This window comes from Moschus berezovskii, chromosome 5, assembly GCF_049115385.1.
Source record: "Moschus berezovskii isolate FMDL1 chromosome 5, NW_MosBer_1.0, whole genome shotgun sequence".
In the NCBI taxonomy this organism is placed as follows: Eukaryota; Metazoa; Chordata; class Mammalia; order Artiodactyla; family Moschidae; genus Moschus; species Moschus berezovskii.
Genome location: NC_142464.1, coordinates 124,997,446 through 125,015,184, shown reverse-complemented (window position 1 = coordinate 125,015,184; position 17,739 = coordinate 124,997,446). Strand labels below are relative to the sequence as shown.

Below are 17,739 nucleotides of genomic sequence, written 5' to 3'. Positions count from 1 at the left end.
CAGCGCGGGCTGCCTGCCTGGGGCCCGGGGTCACCTGGCCCCAGCGGGAGCCGGGACGCGCGGGAGGTGGGTGGGTGTGGACAGCGGCTCCTGTATGCGTTGCTGTCCACACCAGCGTGCTGCTTGGGAAAGGTGCAGCGGGTCTCTGTGAGTGTGATGCAAATGTACACTCATTTCTGTGGGAGGACTGCCCCTTGGGGCACCCTGAAGATAACTGTGTAAGTAGTTATCTCTGACAGTTAAGTTGCTGCCCGATGCTTTAGACTTGACTCGCCAGGGTAGGTGACTGGTTGCTGTCTGTGGTGTGGGCCAGCGCGGTCGGCTCTGTGGCCCGTGTTTGCACGTTGCAGCGCCATCCCCCTGCCCCGGCTGCTGACGGCCGTCTCGCTGCATGCTCTCTGCTGCTCCATGCTGCGCTCTGGGTGCTGTGCTCTGCCGGGCCTGGTGGACTCTGACCACTCAGTTTACTGTTGCAGGACGCACCCCTCTCTGACTGTACGGAAAGAATCGAAGGGCTCGAGCGTGCAGAGCAGACCTTTAGTCCCGCTAAGTCTCTCTCTTTTAGAAAGGTACTCACCGCCCCTCCTCCGCTACCTGCCAGCACCCCTCGCTTGTTTCCTGCCCTACCCCTCTCCTGTCGCTGCGCTTGGTGTTGTCTTAGGTACCAAGGAGCTTTAAATGGGTCTCTGAGCTATTTGTGAGATTGTACAGAAGGCTCTGTTCTGCCCATTCTGTTCTTTAATTAAACATTTTATATGAGGTTATTTTTATACTTTTCATCTGTTTTACGTTGTGCTGAGAAATGGTTGATCTTAGTGCTGTTTCTCGAGATCTGCATGTGACTTTGGTTGGTGCATATTTTAGGGCTTTGCCTATTACAAGGTGCCAGCTGGTAATGGGTCGACCACGAGCAGTGTGGCGGCTCTCCCGAGAGACTTCCTCTCTTGGCTTGCTCAGCTGGGATCCGAAAGTAATGACCGTGGCAGTCGAAGTCTGTATGATTGAAAAATGTCATTTCAGAGAATGGGAAATAAAGCAAGACAGTCTTTGCCAACCCTTGTTGATGAAATGTGAAAATGAAAGTGTTAGTCGCTCAGTCGTGTCCGACTCTTTGTGAACCCATGGACCGTAACCCACCAGACTCCTCGGTCCATGAAATTCTCCAGGCAGGAATACTGGCATGGGTTGCCATTTCCTTCTCTGGGGATCTTCCCACCCAAGGGTCAAACCTGGGTCTGCCACATTGCAGGCCCTTTATCATCTAAGCCACCAGTATTTTTACCTAAAACAAAACCAAAAAACCCTAGATAATTGTTTGGAGTGTTGCAAGGGGGAAAAGGACTTAGGAAAATTTGACATCCCAAATTGTAATTTCTCTGTGTGCGTGGTACGTACAGTCAGTGGGCAGTGTGTCTTGTATGGCCTGCCCAGGTGGAGGGGACTTCTGTGCGCACTCAAGGCTGCTGGTGTCAAGGACAGACACCGCTGAGCTGTGTCTGCCCTGTGTTCAAAGGGAAGTTTCAGTTCAATTAGTACATCTCCAGTGAGATGTGGATATTTATCAGTGTTCCAGTTGCCAGAGAAATCAGATTTGTACTAATTCGTGTGCTGATGAAATTCTTTTGCGTGTTTATACATTAATTCCACGGGCCCCATTTTTCCTTGTCCTTCGAACAAACGTCCAGTTACTGTTCTTGGAGGAGCTTCTCACAGCGAGGAAGGACAGTGTCTCTAGCCCTCTCAGCTTGCTTTTCACGTTGCTCATCTGGGCCATAAGCTGTTGTGATCTTACTAGTTCATCATTTTTTCTCTCAGATACATCAAAGTGTGTTGAGTCCCTGAGCCCAGGACGCTTACCACGAAAACCCAAATCTCCGTCTGGCTTCGTGGGCTCAAGCCAGCTGGTAGTCATTGCTGTGCTGTCTCTCGGCATTGTGTTGTTGCCGGTGGCTTCCGTTTGTGCCTCGGGAGTGCTGTCTGGACGGTGCGCCTGTGAGCCTTGTTAGCGGGCGCCCGTGGCCAGCTGCTCGTCCAGTCTGGCTCTTGCCCTGCCTGGTGTTGCTCAGACTTGGGAGTACGTCACAGTCACCTGTGGCTGCTTCGCGTGAAGCGTCGGGTGCCTGGCTGGGAAGCTGAGAGTCTGTGGGAGGAGGTTCCTGGCTGCTCTGGAGCCCCGCCTCAGTGGAGGACACGCTCGCCCTGAGTGCAGCCTCGGGGCGGGTGGCCGAGGACACTGCTCCCGGCAGGCAGGTGCTGGCCTCCCTGTGTGCAGCTCTGTGTTCCTGCTTTCCCTCCACCGTCCTCTCTTGGTGCTCACATTTGCATCCAGCGTATTCCATTTTTATGGCGACAATGTCTTTGACACCCTGGTGAGCAGGGCAGCAGGTCCCAGCCACACCTGACACTCTGGTTCCCAGAGGACCGCTGAGCCCAACCGCAGGCACACTTGACTCCAGTGGCTGGGTGGTCCAGCCCTCCCTTCTGGATTTTGTTATGAGTGAGTTGAGTTGTTAGAGACCAGGGGGTGTAAGTCTGCTGAAAACCATCTGACTTGTGTAGCACAAGGTTCCCTGTTCCCATGTGCAACATGTAGCCCCGCTGCGTGCTGGAGACGTGAGGCGCTGGAGGGCACAGAGCTGACTCAGGGCAGCCCACCTGGTGGACTCGCTCGGGAACTTGGTGTTGATCATCACGTATGTGCGTGGCCCAGCACCTGGAGTGTAAACTCAGATCTGAATAGGTTTTACTGGTGAAAACCTGTGCTCAGGTCAGGGCACTGGGCCAGGTTTGCACAGTTCTGGAGCTGGAACTATCACCCCACCCAGACCCCATCGGTCAGGTGTAGAAGTCATTGCTGGGCGTCTGTTTTGTGTGGAGCCCATGGTGGTGGCTCCCAGGATGGAAGGGTGAGAACCTCCAGGGGCTGCTGCAGGGAGCAGCCCTTCCACATCCCAGTTCCTCAACCCTGTTACCCAGCAGCAGGCTTGGGGCCCTCTGCGTCCCCCCCGGGTCCCCTGTCCCCAGGTCTGTTCAGAGTTTCTGGAAGGCAGCTCGGCCCTCAGCTGAGGAGTTTGGAAGAGGGAGCTTCCTGCCTGTGGAGCAGGACCCAGCCGTGCTGCACCTGGAGAACCAGGTGTCCCGGCGGAAAGGCCTTGCTTGACCACAGGGCGTAACCGAGCTCGATTCTTGATATTTCATTCCTTTACTCATTGTGAACATTAGGTTAAATGGATATGAATGTTCCTCTGAGAGCTTGAATCCCCCTCATCTTACTGGCAGTGATACCAGGATGCAGACGCCACTCCCTAGTTGCCGCAGTTCCGAGGACATCAGAGCTCAGCTCGTCTCAGCCTCTGTCAGCCCGCAGGCCCCTCTCAGGGAGAGGAGACAAGAAGGGGCTTGTCTCAGGGCACAGAGCTGACTCAGGGCAGACGATGACCCCATCACTCTCTGGGAGGCGAGGAGCCTTCTGGGTGAAAAGCCAGGACGCCTGGGGTCAGGCCTGCTCAGGAGGGGTCCCCCACCCCCATCTAGGCAGCTGATCTCGAGTCTGGAGGCTCTTTGAGCACAGGCTGTGGGCTCCAGCCTTTTCCTTCTCCCCTTCTGGGTCCATGTCGCTGGGCAGTGACCCTCAGCGCAGGTTCCCAGGGCAGCGGTTGGCTGCTGAGCTGAATGTCGCGGGCTGGCCTGACTCTGTCCCTTGTGCCCGGTGCTCGCATGCCCTCTGCTTGCGGCCAGGGCCACCGTCTGCTTCGCTGTGCTTAGGCTTCCTTCTTTTGTGTAAGTTCTTACAGTTTTCCAGATTCCTCAGACAAGTACTCGTGTTCTGTCGTGTTGTCATCTCTTCATGTCTGGGAACAAGTTCCAGGCTTTAGTTACTCAGCAGATGCACAAAGGAGCAGAGCTTGTCTGTGCTCTTAGAGCAGACGCTCGTTTCTGAGCATGCCTGCCCGAGCGCTGTGGGGGATGTTGTCCAGCGGGGAGGAGGGTGATGGGCTGGAGAAATCCCTCTGCGTCCCTGGCTGAGGACCTGGCCCCCCGGGGTGCCCTCGGCGCTCCAGCTGCACTGTGGTGCCTTTGCACCTGAGATCTGCAGGCCTTCCCTAGGATCTGCTCTCCCGGTACTTCCAGTCTGTAGCATCAAAGTCCTGCTTCTCTGTCCTCTACGCTGCAGGCTGCTGCCCCACTTGAACCTCAGGCACCCCTCGGGTGCTGTGTCCCCTGTCGTCTGTCTGTCAGCCCCCCGCCGCCCCGCCTTGGAGCAGGGAGAGTCCCAGGGGCCCCTGCAGACCGTTTGTCCCTTTCTGTCTGCAGGGCGAGCTAGTGACGGCCTCCAAGGCCATCATTGAGAAGGAATACCAGCCCCACGTCATCGTGAGCACCACTGGCCCCAACCCCTTCAACACGCTCACCGACCGCGAGCTGGAGGAGTACCGCAGGGAGGTGGAGCGCAAGCAGAAGGGCCCCGAAGGTGAGCAGCCTCGCGGTCCCGGAGGAGACGCTGCGGCCTGTGGGTGCCTTGTCCTGAGGGGACTGCAGGTGCACGTCCTGGCCTCCCCCAGGCTAGTCCCAGAGGACGTCGAGGGTAATCACGGCTCTATTGGTCTGGTTGGGAGGGCCCAGAGTCCTCGCATGAGAGAGGTCCTGCCTGCGATCAGACACGGTCGGGGTGGACCCCTTGGTCCGAGCAGTGCACCAGCACGAGGCAGGGCCTGAAAGGAGCCCTGCTTGTCAGCTGCTGGGAGGCCTCTTGTGGGCGAGAGGGGAGGGCGGGGGTCCGTGGGCCTCTGCGGCCTCGGGAGCCCTGGCAGGCCCTCCCCCGCCCAGGTTCCGGGCTGTGCCGGGCAGTGCTCAGTCTCCTAGCTAGATAGCCGTCTATTTTGAGGGCTCAGGACAGCCAGAGAAGAGTGCATCAGTTAACCTGGGATAGCTGGCGGGCAGATCGGTCTGAGCATTGCTTTTAAGGTACATTTTGCCGTTGATGTGCGTAGTACTTCACTGTTAACTGTTCCCCGAGGAGGCGCCTGGTCTCATTCGTGCTGCGGTGGGTTTTGAGCAGCTCTGTTGCGGCAGGCCCTGTGAGCGCTCTGTGCGCCTGTGTTTCATTTAGCTCACAGTAACCCTGAGAGCTGGGCCTTTTCTCACCGGTTAGAGCAGAGAAGCCTGTTCCCCAAAACAAGGCCGCGTGTGGCAGAGGCCCGCCTGGGTCTGACCCACACCCCTGCACCCAGGCTCCCCACCTTCATCTCAGCCGCAGTCACGGCACAGGGTTTTCTCCATAAGGCCCGAGGGCTCCCTGGCCGGGTGTGGTCACAGGCCCAGGGCCTCGCGTGACCCCTTTCCACACCCTTGGAGAGGGGGCCTGGGCTGGGGCTGTCTTTCTGTTGGCAGCTCACAGAGGCTGGGAGGACATGGTTTTGTAAAACACGTTGGGACAGTTTTGCAACAGAGGAAAGTGAACGGCTCTGAGAGTCAGAGCCTCCCGGAGCAGCTAGTTTCACACTTCAGGTTTTTAAAAGCAGACTCAGACATTGTGACGGCCAGGAGAGAAACGGGCCTTCCACTGCATCTGACACAAAGGCTCGGGGCTCTGAACCGCTCTCCCGGAGTGCCCTGGGTAGGTTGCCATGCAGACCCTGGGGCAGGACGTGCCCTCCAGGAGGCTTGTGCTGCTGTTCCCGGCCGTAGTGTGCACACTGCTTCCTCCTGGAGGGGGGTCCCACGGTGACCCTCCAGGGTCGATGGGGGACCATCCTGGGAGCCATTTCTGCTTCAGACACTTTCTCTGATTTTTCTTTGTAGTCTGGTTTTAGGTCAGCTCCACAGCGCATCTGTGGCTGCTATTGCAGTTTGAGTTGTGAAAAGAGGCTGCTGTTGAATTGTCTTCAGCGTGTTAAGTCCTCAGTGCCTGAAACTCTGTTCTTTGTGCGTTCAAGTCAAGACTCCGCACACGCAGATTCATGGGGGGGCCTGATCTTTGGGCCACAGCGCTGATTCTGACTGCCTCCCGGACAGTGCAGGCAGCCCTGCAGGAAGCTCTGTGTGAGCCTCAGCCCTGATTACTGACTTAGAGGAAGAGCTTGTGTGTGGGCCTGAGCTCCTGGTCCTGTAGCCTGATCCCAGCTCCTGTGCACAGAGCTGCGTGTCTGCCCTCTGGCCTCTCCCAGTGTCTGGGAGACCCGGATTTTTTTTTTTTTTTTTTGAGTTTAACCACAAGACATGAGAGTTTCCTCTGCCCATGAAGGCTGCATCAGGAGGGATGTTAGAGGGAGTGAGTGGGTGGATGTGTGTGGGGACAGCTGTGAGCATGCTCTGCCCACAGAACTGTCAGCATGGGAGTGGCAGCCAGGGGCCCTGTCAGGAAACCCCTGCCCAGCACTGGTGCCAGCTCTTGGCGTGGCGGGAGGTGGTGGTGTGTGTTGCAGGTAAAACTCAGGCTGTGTGTCAAAGGTCAGCCCTTCAGGTTCAGAGAAGAAAGCCTCTGGCCTGTTTTCCTGGTGGAAGGAATTTGTGCCCTCAGGCAGGAGATGTGCCAGCCTCTGTGCACAGACACCTGGCTTCAGGAAGGGAACTGCAGGCTTAGGAGGGGTAGGGAGGTGAATTGTTTCAAAACATGGCACTTACTGGCCCTAAGCTATTAACGTAAAAAGTGACAGTGAGACGGGAGACTCTAGGAACTGGGGTAACAGTGGTATACACTTTTCCCTAAACGAGAGGTAGACTTGGAACTTTCTGGATCCTAGTTCCTGTAATTTTTTTCTCTGATTCTTAGCGCATTTTACTTTAGGAAAAAAAATACGCATTACAAGTGCCAAGTTTATTCCGTTTTAATGTCTGTTTTACGTATTTCTTATCTATTTAATATCTATTTTATTTCATTGTGCCAGTCTTAGTGGGGCTTCTCTGGTGGCTCAGAGTCTGCCTGCAGTGTGGGAGACCTGGGCTTGATCCCTGGATTGGAAGATCCCCTGGAGAAAGGGCTTGGCAAGCCACTCCGGTATTCTTGCCTGGAGAATTCCATGGACAGAACCTGGCAAGCTACGGTCCATGGGATCTCAGTCGGACATGACTGAGCGACTTAACCCTTTCTTTTTCACCAGTCTTCGTTGTGGCATGCAGGATCTAGTTCCCTGACTAGGGATCAAACCTGGGCCCCCTGCATTGAGAGTGTGGAGTCTTAGCCACTGGACCATCAGGGCAGTTCCTACAACTGCCAGGTTTAAAGTATTGGTAGAAAATGCTCTAAATAAAAGATTAAAACCAAGATTATGCTCATGGAGTGTCTCTTGAAGTGGCAGGTAGGGTGTGGGTGCTTGGGACCCAGGGCTCTCCTCAGCAGTGGGGTGCTGAGGATGTGGGAAGGGGCTCCTCCCTGGGGGAGCAGCTGGGGGTCTGTGGTCAGCATGGCACAGAGGCAGCCCTGGTGGCCCCGGGATGCAGGTCCACACCCCAGTCTTCGTGGGCGTCCTCCATCTGCAGATGGCGACCGGGAAAAGCTTAGGACAGTGGCTGCGAGCTCTGCTCTTCCGGTCTCTGGCCTGTGCCCTCCCGGAGGCGGCCCCACAGGCAGGGCAGGCCAGCCTGGCTGCCTTGGAGGAGGGTGGGGGGAGGCCCTGGGGTTCACAGCTCTTTACATGCTCGCCCCGTGGTGTGCGCATCTGCAGAGAATCTGGACCAGACGAGAGAAGAGAGAGAGAAGAGCCCTCCGGAGCCACACACGCCCCCCAGCACCCCTGTCAAGCTGGAGGAAGGTGAGCTCTGGCTGGGGGCGGGCCTGAGGCCGCCCCTTGGGGGAGGGTACACGGTTGCCCGGGATGGCCTCGCTGGGAGGGGGCAAGTGTCCTGACTTTGTGGAGGAAGAGCAGCTGAGTGTGGCACGGCTGAGCTGACACTAGTGGCCAGCGTGTGTTTGCATGGGGCCAGTGCGTTGCTGGCTCTGCGTGCCCACGCCTCTGTGCCGTGCCGGCTCTGCGCTGAGAACTGCAGGCGGCGCAGGCCCGAGAGCGCGGTGCGCGTGGTCAGGGCCAGAGCCTGCCTGCGTCCGTGACGTCATTGTTGCCCCCTGCTTGCACATTCCCTCCACCCTCCTGTGCTTGGGTTGCCCCGGAAGCGTCCTCCGTCATGTCCAGGCCCCAGGATTGCACTCTCTGGCCACATGCAGGGTCCATGGAGAGTGCCGGACCCCGGGGGTCTTGCAGACTGCCTGCTGTGTCCGGGCCCGTGTCCTCTGTGTCTGTCCTTGGTCATGTACGTGGTGCTTCCCCTGCCTGTTGGGGGCCTTGCTCCCACTGGCCCCCGCCCTCTGTCTGTAACCCAGTGGCTGTGACTGATGCGTAGACTCTACCTGTGCTTTTCTCTTCCTGTGGCTGCGTGACAAGCAGGAGCTGGATGTACTAGAGAGTTCCTGTTGCCGTAGTAAGTACCGCCTGCCGCCCTCTGCTGAATCGGGGTTCCCTGTGCTTTGCCTCATCCTGCTTCTTTGTTGCTTAGTAAGCTTTGTTTTCTGTTGATGCAAAATAAAAAGAGCCTCCCACCCACCCCCGCCTTATTCCCAGTCCTTGCACTGTGGGTAGTCACTCTCCTGGGAGGGGCTGGGTCACCTGAGCTGCGTGGTGGGCAGCCTGTCCTGGAGTCCTGTGATCCCAGGTGGGGCCGCTCAGACCACTCTGGGCCTCAGAAGCCCCCGAGGACCACATTGTCCTGTTCACCTTTGAGACTGGTGCTGCTCTGTGGAGAGCTCTGCTCTGTGAGCCCAGACTTGAGTCTAGACTAGACTCAGACAGGCTGGGATTTTGCATGGGGGTCGTATGTATTTTGGTCTTTGCTTAAGCTGGGTGCTTAAGCTTAAATCTGAGGGGGGTGGGAGAGCAACATTCACTGTTTGTTTAATGTGACATTTGGTCCAATGGTAAAAGTTCCCCCGAGCACCCACAGGCAGCCTCTGCATGCTTCGAAGAGTGAATCCCCAGTGGCTCGTGCGCAGCTGAGCCAAGGCATCTCGCTCTCCCGAGTCCCGGGGGAGGGCCTGGCGGCGGGGAGGGGCTCGCCACCTCCCAGAGCTGCCCTGCCCCCACTCCTCCTGCTGCTCTGGCTCCTGTTGCCTCCTAAGGTTGGGCTGATTGCCGGTGTTGCCTGACCTTCCAGTGGCTTGTAACTTTGTAGATTATGTTTAAAAAATCCACAAAACTGGTTACCCCTGGGGCCAGTGTAGAAAGCAGGCCTCAGACTGTTTCTTTAACACCAGTGCCATTTGGCTTATGTGTATGTTTCCATGTTGAGGGGCTTCCCTGGTGGCTCAGTTGGTAAAGAATCTGCCTGCGGTGTAGGAGACCTAGGTTCGATCCTTGGGTCAGGAAGACCCCTGCAGGAGGAAATGGCACACTCCAGTACTCTTGCCTGGAGAATCCCATCGATGGAGGAGCCTGGTGGGCTACAGCCCATGGGGTCGCAAAGAGACGACATGACGAACACTTTCATTTTTCCATGTTCAGCCTCTTAAAAAGGCTTGACTTTTTTGCCTGTCCTTTACCTTAGAGTTCATCTCTCTTTTTCCCCCCTTTTCTCCGTTTTTTTTCCCCTGGAATTCATCTCTTTTTGAATTCTCTAGCCTACAATGGCCTTTGGTGGTGATGTTGGTGTGGGTCTGGAGTTCACTCCTGGTTCTCCATGAACTGCCAGGGTTTAGTGTTCTCCCTGGGGGGAGACCAGGTGTCATGGATACAGATTCAGGCGTAAGTTCAGGACTGCTGATGCTTGTCCTCTAACGGTTCAAGTGTTTAAGGCAGAACATTGCCGTCCCAAGCGTGTCTCCACGGGCTGTCATCACTCTGTCCGCGACTGGGGACTGAGCCCCGGGGCTGAGTCTGGTTTTGTCAGCTCGCTGTCCGTGAGAAGGAGCTAAAGTCCACCCTGAGACCGAGCCCACGGCTTACACTGTGGGCTGCATCCAGCCTTGGAGTAGAGTCGACCTTGCCGAGAGCTCCTTACTCTGCTCTAGAGTCACTTCCAGGGCAGCATCTTAGCAGGGCCCTTGGGAGGCCGGGAGACCCGGACAGTCGCTCTGTAACCCATCTCTCCCGCCCCACCCACCAGACCTGCCGCAGGAGCCACCGTCCAGAGACGAGAGTGACGCCGCCACCTTCAAGCCGACTCTGCCCGACCTGTCCCCTGATGAGCCTTCAGAAGCGCTCGACTTCCCGACGTTGGAGAAGGAGGAGGAGGAAGGGCTGGGTGAAGCCGGGGGCCCTTCAAGCCCCCCCGGGTCTCCCTCCAGGTCCCCCCCGGCGGCCAGCCCCGAGCCAGCCCCAGTGCAGGCGGCCGAGGAGGCTGCCTCCCCAGCAGCCGAGGACCCAGGCAGTGATGGGTCTCCGGGCAAGTCCCCGTCCAAAAAGAAGAAGAAATTCCGCACCCCTTCGTTCCTGAAGAAGAGCAAGAAGAAGAGCGACTCCTGAAGGCCCTTCCTGCACACCGGTGCCACCAGACTGTCCCCGATCACGTCGCGTGTCCCGTCTCCCTGTGTAATGGAATGCAGAGGCCTGTCCCTTGTGTAGCTAGCGCCTCCCTCACGGTGTGACCAGCCCCCATGTAGACCGGTGCTAACCTTGTGTGCGTGCAGTGCCCGCCGGCCCGCGGCCTTGGGTTCTGGAGGAGACGCGGTCTCCACGTCCACCTCCAAGCCAGCCCTGCCGTGCAGGGGTCAGCATCTTGGCCCGTTGTAGCTCCTTGAGGACACTGTCCCCTGGGAGCCGAGTCAGGGTCCTGGCTGGACGGGGGCAGACCTGCCCGCTCTGGCCTTGACCACTCCTGCTCTCCTTCTCTCGTGAAGTGACCTGCGCCCCATCTCTGCTAGGCTCCCCTTCACCCCCAGGTCTCAGGTGACTGAATCAGACCCGTAGCTTCCTGCTGGTGTTGCCTGCTCGGTGATCCTTGTTCAGATACACAGCCTCGGTCCTGTGAAAGTGCCCCGACAGCCCAGGCCCCGGGATGGCCTTGGAGAGGGTCAGGGCTGAGCCTGGTGCCCCAGTAGCTTACGGTGCGGCTGGTCCCCTCGGCCAGAACCAGACCTGGGGTCGCGCTTCCCGCCTGGGGCCTCCTGACCTGTCGTAGGGACGCCGCCTCCGGGGGCGCGGTCCTGTGGACCTCCTCAGCGGACCTGCAGCTCCCGCAGCAGCGCCAACGGCATGCACGGGCAGCACTCTGCTTCTGCTCTGTCCTGGGGAGGGCCTGGCACTGAGGCGGGTCTGCGCCTGAGCTCAGCTTGGCCTGGGGCGCTCCTTCCCTTGGTTAGAGGGCAGCTCGGGGTGGGAGTCGGCCCCAGAGGTCCACTGACATCCTGCAGTCACCACAAGGCCCCTCCCGCCCTCCAGCGCTGCATCCCTAGAGCAGAGCAGGGGGCTGCTTGGCTGGAACTCGGGGTGGCCAGGCTCTCGACAGTGGGCTGTTCCAGGAGCTCCAGTGCCAGCCTGTCCCAACAGGCCCCTGGGGTCGGGGGACCCGAGGCCAGCTGCATGGCGCTGACCTCCGCTTCGAGCTTCCTGGCGAGCTGCTGTGTCGTCTTGTCCTGGTGGTGGTCGAGCTCCCCACCCTCGCCCTGCACTCAGTTAATCACAGGCTCCTCCTGCCCTCCTTTCCTCTCACCCCACATATGCAATGACTTTAATTTCATTTTTGTAGTTTATTTTAACTCTTTGTATCTCAACATGAAGTTCAGCTGCATATACAGACACAGGCTTGGGAGGACAGGTCCTACGGCCTTTCTTCATTGTAACATGTTTTACTCACAAATAAAATTCTTTACACAGTTTCCTTGTCTAACCTTGGGAAGAGGTCTTGCATCTTAATTCCTTTTGTTTTCTCCTTTAAAATAGGACTTCAGAAGTTTAACGTTCCAAAGATTCCGAAGTGAGCACTTATCTCTTGATCCAGCAGAGTTTGTCACTTTGGACTGTGGGGGACACTCTGTCTTGAGAATCACCCTGCCCCAGGTGTCTGCCTGTTCTTTCCCAGAGGGCAGCACTGGGGGCTTCGGGCCCCGGCGAGGGGAGCGGTGTCAGACGGCCTCCCCACAACCACAGTGCAGAAGGGAAACGGCGGGGCAGAGCCTGGCACCCTGTGGTCAGTGAAGCTGGAACAGCTGTCACTCCAGCTGCTGCCCCTGGGGGCCTCCGGGGGGGGGGGGATGGGGTGTGCGCTGCAGGAAGGCACTTGATATGTAACAGCTGCTTTATCATTCTGAGGCCAGGCTGAGGCCATGTGTTGCTGAGAAGAGAAGACAACGCAGAAAGTCTGGAAGGTTTTAGAGTCTGATCCCGACAGGCAGGTCTATGCTGGAGTGTCTTGCACGCTGGAGCTGCAAGCCCCAGGCTCCTGGGGCGGGGGTGAGGGGACTGGAGGGGGTCAGGCGGGCAGTGGGGAGCTGTCCTGGCCCAGGCTCCCCCTTCCCGCGCAGCCCCCTCGCCCTCACATCACCGCAGGCGGGCGGCCCAGCTACTCGGCCTTGAGTGTCCGCACTGGGGGACTCAGGGTCCGCAGGACGGAGAAGGGGAGCAGGAAGAGCGCCGCGCACACGGTGTAGCAGACGCGGGCGCCGACCAGCCAGTACGCTGTGGAGACAACGGGGAGGGGACGGTGCCCCGGGCCCACCTGACCCTCCAGCTCGGCCAGCCACACCCCCAGCCCCGGCCTGGCCGGGCCTCCAGCGTGCCCCGAGGGCCGTACCGCGGCCTCACCTGCGGCGGCCACCACGGGCCCCACGGCCCTGGCCAGGGCGCCCAGGCTCCGCAGCGTGCCCATGACCGTGCCCTTCTGCCGGGGCGAGCCTGTGGACGAGAGGCGACAACCGTCAGGGGCCCTCAGGCCGCCTCCCGGGGGCTGGTCTCGCGCCAGGGCAGGGCCTCTCACCGTAGCCGGCGACCACGGAGGACAGGCAGGGGACCACGACGGCTGCGGCTGGGGGAACACCGGGGAGACGCCCGTCAGTCGGGAGGAGAGGCCGGCGGAGGCGGGCTTGGGGGGCGGGGAGTCGCCCCGCAGGCCCCGCCCCTCCCTCCCTCCCTCGCCCGCAGGCCCCGCCCTCCATCACCCGCCGGCCCCGCCCCCGCCCCGCCGGCCCACTCACCCCAGGAGTAGAGGAGCAGTCCCAGGCCCAGGAGGGGCAGCGTGTGTCCCCAGCCAACGAGGAGGGAGGCGGGGATGAGCAGCAGGATGGCCTGTGGGTGGCACAGTCTGTCTCAGAGTCCCCACTGCCCCCCGCAGAGCGCGGGCACCGCCTGCCCCCAGCCCCGGGGAACTCCATACCCGCTTCACAGCCGTGATCTCCCTGCCAGGGCGGATCCGCCGGGCGTAGGCGCCCTGGATGGTGGCCATGGTGAGACCGATGAAGAAAAACATCTTCCCCTGTTCGACCCTGCGAGGGGCGAGCCGTCAGCACCCCTGCCCTGCCGGTGCTGCCCTCACACGGCCAGGCAGCCGGGGTGACCTCGGTACCCGTCCTCGGGGCGCCGCGCAGCCCGCCCCAGGACCATGGGATGGGCCCGGGGGATGCATGTGCCGAGGTGGGGATCCGCTGGGGTGCGGGGCGTCCCACCTGCTGAACTGGAAGCGCTGGTGCACCAGGAAGCTGAGCGTGAACTCCAGGCCCGAGAACAGGAAGAGGTAGAGGAAGTAGACCAGGCCCAGGCCGCGCAGGCTGCCAAGCCCTGGGGGGCGGCGAGGAGGGGCTGTGGCCCTGACCCGCAAGCCGCCCATAAGGCGGCCCGAGGGACCCCTGGCCCCACCCCCCAGGGCCCGCTCCTTACTGACTCCAGTGGGCGAGTCTGGGCCCCGCGCCACCGCCGAGAAGCGGAGCAGGGCCAGGGGGCTGAGCAGGTCCACGGCAGCCCGAAACCCCAGGGTTACGGAGGGTGCCTGTGGGTTACGGCACTGAGGGCCTGCTAGGGGGCCTGGGGGTGGGCTTGCCTGGAACCCGCTTGGCCCCTGCACCCTGCAGGGCCCCAGCAAGGTCAGGGGGTTTGGGAACCACCGGGGCCCAGGAGGTGCTGGGAGCATCTGGACACCAGGAGGGGGCAGCCCGGCCTCCCCAGCACCTGGGGCTGGGACACGTGACGGGCATCCCTGCCTGTCCCAACCCCGGTGCTGTCTGGCTCCCACCTTACCCGCTTCTCTGGGGGCAGCGTCTCTGGCAAGAAGCACCAGATGAACAGCAGGTCGGAGACCGCGAAGAGCAGGGCCAGCCAGGGCACCGTCTCCGAGGGCAGGAAGGCGCCCAGTGTGGGGCCCAGGGTGAAGCCCAGAGAAAAGGCCACCCCGATGACTGCCTGGGGAAAAGAGGGTGCCTGAGAGAGCAGGGAGACCCGAGCCCCGGAGACCCCCACCCCTAAACCCCAGGGCGCACTCACCATGCCCTTGCTGCGGGCGGACGCTGAGCCCAGGTCGGCAACAATGGCGGTGCAGAGGCTAACGTTCCCCTTGCTGATGCCGCCTATCACCCTGGAGGCCAGGAAGGCCGCAAAGCTCTTCGAGGCAGCCCACACAGCGTAGGAGGTGGCCACACCTGCCTGCCCCAGGGCAGGGGCCAAGGGCAGGTGCTGTCACTTGAGGCCAGGAGGGACCCACAGTGGGGCTGGCAGGCTGGAGCATTACTCCTGGGACCCTGCCCTGTTCTGGAGCAGCCGAAGGCACTTGTATGCCCAGTGATCCCTTGGCAGAAGCAGCTCTGCCACACCTGGCTTAGCTCCAGAAGCCCCGCTCCCCCCAAACACCTCCCCCAGGGAGCAGTGAGGGCCACTGGGGGGCCCCGGAGGGCCCACAGCTGCCTCTCAGAGAGCTGCCAGGCGGACACGCGTACCAGGGACAGCAGCATCCCCAGGCGCCTCCCTAGGCAGTCAGACACGGCCCCCGTGAGTGGTGCCGAGAGGAACTGCAGGAGCGAGAAAACGGAGCCGATCAGACCTGGAAGAGGCAGAGCTCACCGTCACCACACGGCCCGGGGAGCCCCAAGGGGAAGCGGGCACTCCACGGGGAGAGGGGGCAGACCATGCCCCAGAGCCAAAAGGTGAGGACCAAGGATGGGGAGGGAGAGGGCCCCTAGCCCAGCTCGGGACCATACCTCCGAACAGGACGCTGTTGTACCTCTTCTCCGCTGGCATCCCAATGGCTACTGCAAACCAGTCCACCCCGCGCTGCCAGGAGCCGTAGAGGGGGTCCTGGGGGACAAGAAGGCGTAGCGGGCTGGGGCGTCTCGGAGGGGTTGGGAGCCAGGAGCAGCCATGGCGGGCTGCAGGGGCAGCGGGGCTGGCGGGGAGGGGCTCACGTGGGCACGGCCGTGGCTCTCCAGCAGCCCAGGCAGTAGGGGCAGCAGCAGGGTGAAGGCCAGGAGGTCCAGCAGGAGGCCGAGGAAGACCACAGTGACCACGCGGGTTTCTGGTGCCGACTGCTGGCGGATGGGCGGGCGCGGCGTGCAGCTCCCGCCGGCTCCACAGCCCATGATGGGGGCGGCTCCGGTCTGCACGAGGGCACGGTGCACGAAGGCACGTCCGGCTACCCGGCCCCGACGCCCGCCCACCTCGGGAGGAGAGGAGCCCTCCGCCCGCGAAGTGTCCCCAACCCACTCACACCCAGAGCGCCCCTGAAGGATCTGCCTGCTCCGTTACCGGCTGTCGCTCTGTGCGCCCTGCCCACGACCCTGGGCAGCAGGAAACGCAGGCTGTGGGGGAGTTACGCAAAGAAACCGCCAGCCCGAGAGGCCGAGCGAGCGAGGGCCGGGCGGGGCATCGTGGCCCCGGCACCTCCCGGCCCCCGCCCCACGGCCCCGGGCGGAGCGGTCGGGGAAACCCAGGCCCAGGCGGGAGCAAGGGGCAGCCTGGCGAGCCGGAGAACGACCCCCGCCCGCCCCGCCCCTGCGGAGGCGGTGCGCAGCACAGACCAGGGGCTGGATGGATGGACGGACGGACGAACGGACGGACTGACGGACACGCAGACCCCGCCCCGCCCACCCGGAAGCCGGCGTGGGTCCCTGCACGGAAGTGGGCGTGGCCTCATCCGGAAGTGGGCGGGCCGCGCGCCCCCGCTTCCGGCCACTGGGCCCGGCCTCACCGCTCCGGTCGGGGGCGCCAGGCAGTCGCAGACTGTTTGACCCCAGACTCTGCGCCCGAGGGACCACCCACCCGCTGAGGACCCCGGGGTTTTGGGTGCTCCCTCCGGAGGGCGGGCTCCATCGTGACCGGACGCTCCTCGCGCCGTCCGCCCCGGCCGGAGGCCTGCGCCCGAAACACAGCTGCGGGTGCGCGGAGTCGGCGCGGCCTCGCCCGCACTCGGGCCGCGGCGGGGACGGTGGGGCGTGGAGGCGGCACTGTCCGGGCCCCGCCTGCCCGGGGCCACCGGCGAGGGGCAGCTGCTCGCATGGCGCCTGCGGGCCTGGCCTGGGCTCCCCTGGCAGCCGGAGGGCCTGCCTGCACCTCCCGCTTCCCCGCCGTCTCTTGAAATGCAGGCGTCTGTGGTCGAGCCGACCAGGACAGGCCACCCCCTGCTGTCCGCTCGACACTAAGGTACTCCTCTGTAGACGACACGAACTGCAAATAAACCTCACGGCAGCCCCTTTCACCGGCGTACAGCTGTTCCCCTTGAGTATCAGTCCGCTCTTCGCGAGGAGCACGCGCTGCTCGGCCGTGACGGTCGGGCGAGCGGCCGAGCGTTCAGCTCTCAGAGCAGCCCTGTCTGCGCCTGGCCAGGTGGTCACAGCTGCTGTCACCACCACCTTCTTCCCCGATCCTTTATAGGCCCCCCTCGGCCCGGAGGAGGCAGGGCTCAGATGGGCATTCTGCCTGGTACTAACCTTTTCCAGGACAAGGCCTGCAATGGGGTGCAGAAGTCCCGGCCGGGCTGAGGTGGGGATGCAGGGTGACACGGGACCCGGAGCTGGGGCCGTCCTCCCTCCCAACAGAGAACTCAGCAGCAATACCTCCACGCCCAGCGCCGGGAGAAGTAGCAGCGGCTGCAGTACAAGTTACATGAGGTGGAACCTTGAGGCTGTACAGCAGGCCGGGCTACACAGCTAGAAGCCAGCCCCATTTGTGGCCCCAACACCCACTAGGGCCTGAGATCTGTGGAGTCTCCTACCTGGCGGACACCTACGGGAACAATCCTGGGGGGACGGCGGAGAGGATGCAGGCTTATCCGCTGAGGCTGTCACCAGTCCCCTCCGCCTGCTCCCAGGGGGCGCTTTGGCCCTAACACTGCCTATGGTTCTCCAAATCACTCTTGACTCCCACCAGCCTCCGCTGGGGAGATCTGAATTGGTCACCCTCTTTCTCATCTTACACACGCCCAGTCTGGCCAATCCTCAAATCTCCCGTGGTCATTTCTGTGGCTCATGACCTCAGAGATGGGCTCCCTGATGTGAGTTCTAAGGCCATCTAGAGCTCCAAGGCCTCTGCCACGTGCCCTGGGGCCACCCGGGGAGCCAGGACCCTGGGGGACTGGGGAGGGCAGGGAGGCAGCATTCTGAGCAAGGCTGCAGCCCCGGGGCCACAAGGGTGGGCAGGTGGCTCCTGTGTCCTTACAGAGCCTCCTGGGTCCACTCAGCCCAACCCCTTCTGTCTTCCCCAGCGGTCAGCCACCCAAGGCTGGATTAGGGTGAAACCAATCACAGCTGCTGGGTGCCAGGGAAACAGGTGACTTCTTTCTTCTTTGACTTCTAAACTGTGTGCAAACTTGTTTCATTGATAACTAAAAATTAATGTA

At 61.2% G+C, this 17,739-nt stretch overlaps 2 protein-coding genes across 9 annotated transcripts in view; one reads left to right on the top strand and one right to left on the bottom strand.

Moving 5' to 3' along the window:
- The window catches only part of ADD1 (adducin 1), a 93,754-nt gene extending 81,951 nt beyond the window's left edge, over positions 1 to 11,803 (top strand). The window contains exons 13-16 of one of the 4 annotated variants that reach the window (XM_055434469.2): positions 477 to 569; positions 4,315 to 4,471; positions 7,665 to 7,751; positions 10,093 to 11,803. In XM_055434469.2, the coding sequence (XP_055290444.1) occupies positions 477 to 569; positions 4,315 to 4,471; positions 7,665 to 7,751; positions 10,093 to 10,451 (696 nt within the window). In that variant the 3' untranslated portion in view covers positions 10,452 to 11,803. The other 3 variants (XM_055434474.2, XM_055434471.2, XM_088836579.1) reach the window with 3 other exon arrangements.
- Positions 11,804 to 12,343: 540 nt separating this feature from the next.
- SLC75A1 (solute carrier family 75 member 1) lies at positions 12,344 to 16,009 on the bottom strand. 5 transcript variants are annotated; one of them, XM_088836590.1, is made up of 13 exons: positions 15,615 to 15,990; positions 15,311 to 15,502; positions 15,107 to 15,203; positions 14,846 to 14,949; positions 14,397 to 14,555; positions 14,154 to 14,315; positions 13,797 to 13,905; positions 13,586 to 13,697; positions 13,297 to 13,405; positions 13,118 to 13,208; positions 12,901 to 12,948; positions 12,729 to 12,818; positions 12,344 to 12,602 (listed from the first exon to the last, which is right to left on the bottom strand). In XM_088836590.1, the coding sequence occupies exons 2-13, from the start codon at positions 15,482 to 15,484 to the stop codon at positions 12,487 to 12,489; spliced, it is 1,371 nt and encodes a 456-aa protein (XP_088692716.1). In that variant the 5' UTR covers positions 15,485 to 15,502; positions 15,615 to 15,990; the 3' UTR covers positions 12,344 to 12,486. The 5 variants fall into 5 exon arrangements, with proteins under 5 accessions (XP_088692716.1, XP_088692715.1, XP_088692713.1 ...); XM_088836589.1 differs by having other exon boundaries at positions 12,344 to 12,818; positions 15,923 to 16,009; XM_088836587.1 differs by having other exon boundaries at positions 12,344 to 12,818; positions 15,651 to 15,785.
- Positions 16,010 to 17,739: the final 1,730 nt, after the last annotated feature.

Excerpts from the sequence above, each read along its gene's own strand:
- SLC75A1 (XM_088836589.1), bottom strand. The coding sequence starts at position 15,484 with ATGGGCTGTGGAGCCGGCGGGAGCTGCACGCCGCGCCCGCCCATCCGC. Across the intron at positions 15,204-15,310 it reads AGAGCCACGGCCGTGCCCAC|GACCCCCTCTACGGCTCCTG; the intron begins GTGAGCCCCTCC and ends CTTGTCCCCCAG. Across the intron at positions 12,949-13,117 it reads ACTGCTCCTCTACTCCTGGG|CCGCAGCCGTCGTGGTCCCC; the intron begins GTGAGTGGGCCG and ends GTGTTCCCCCAG.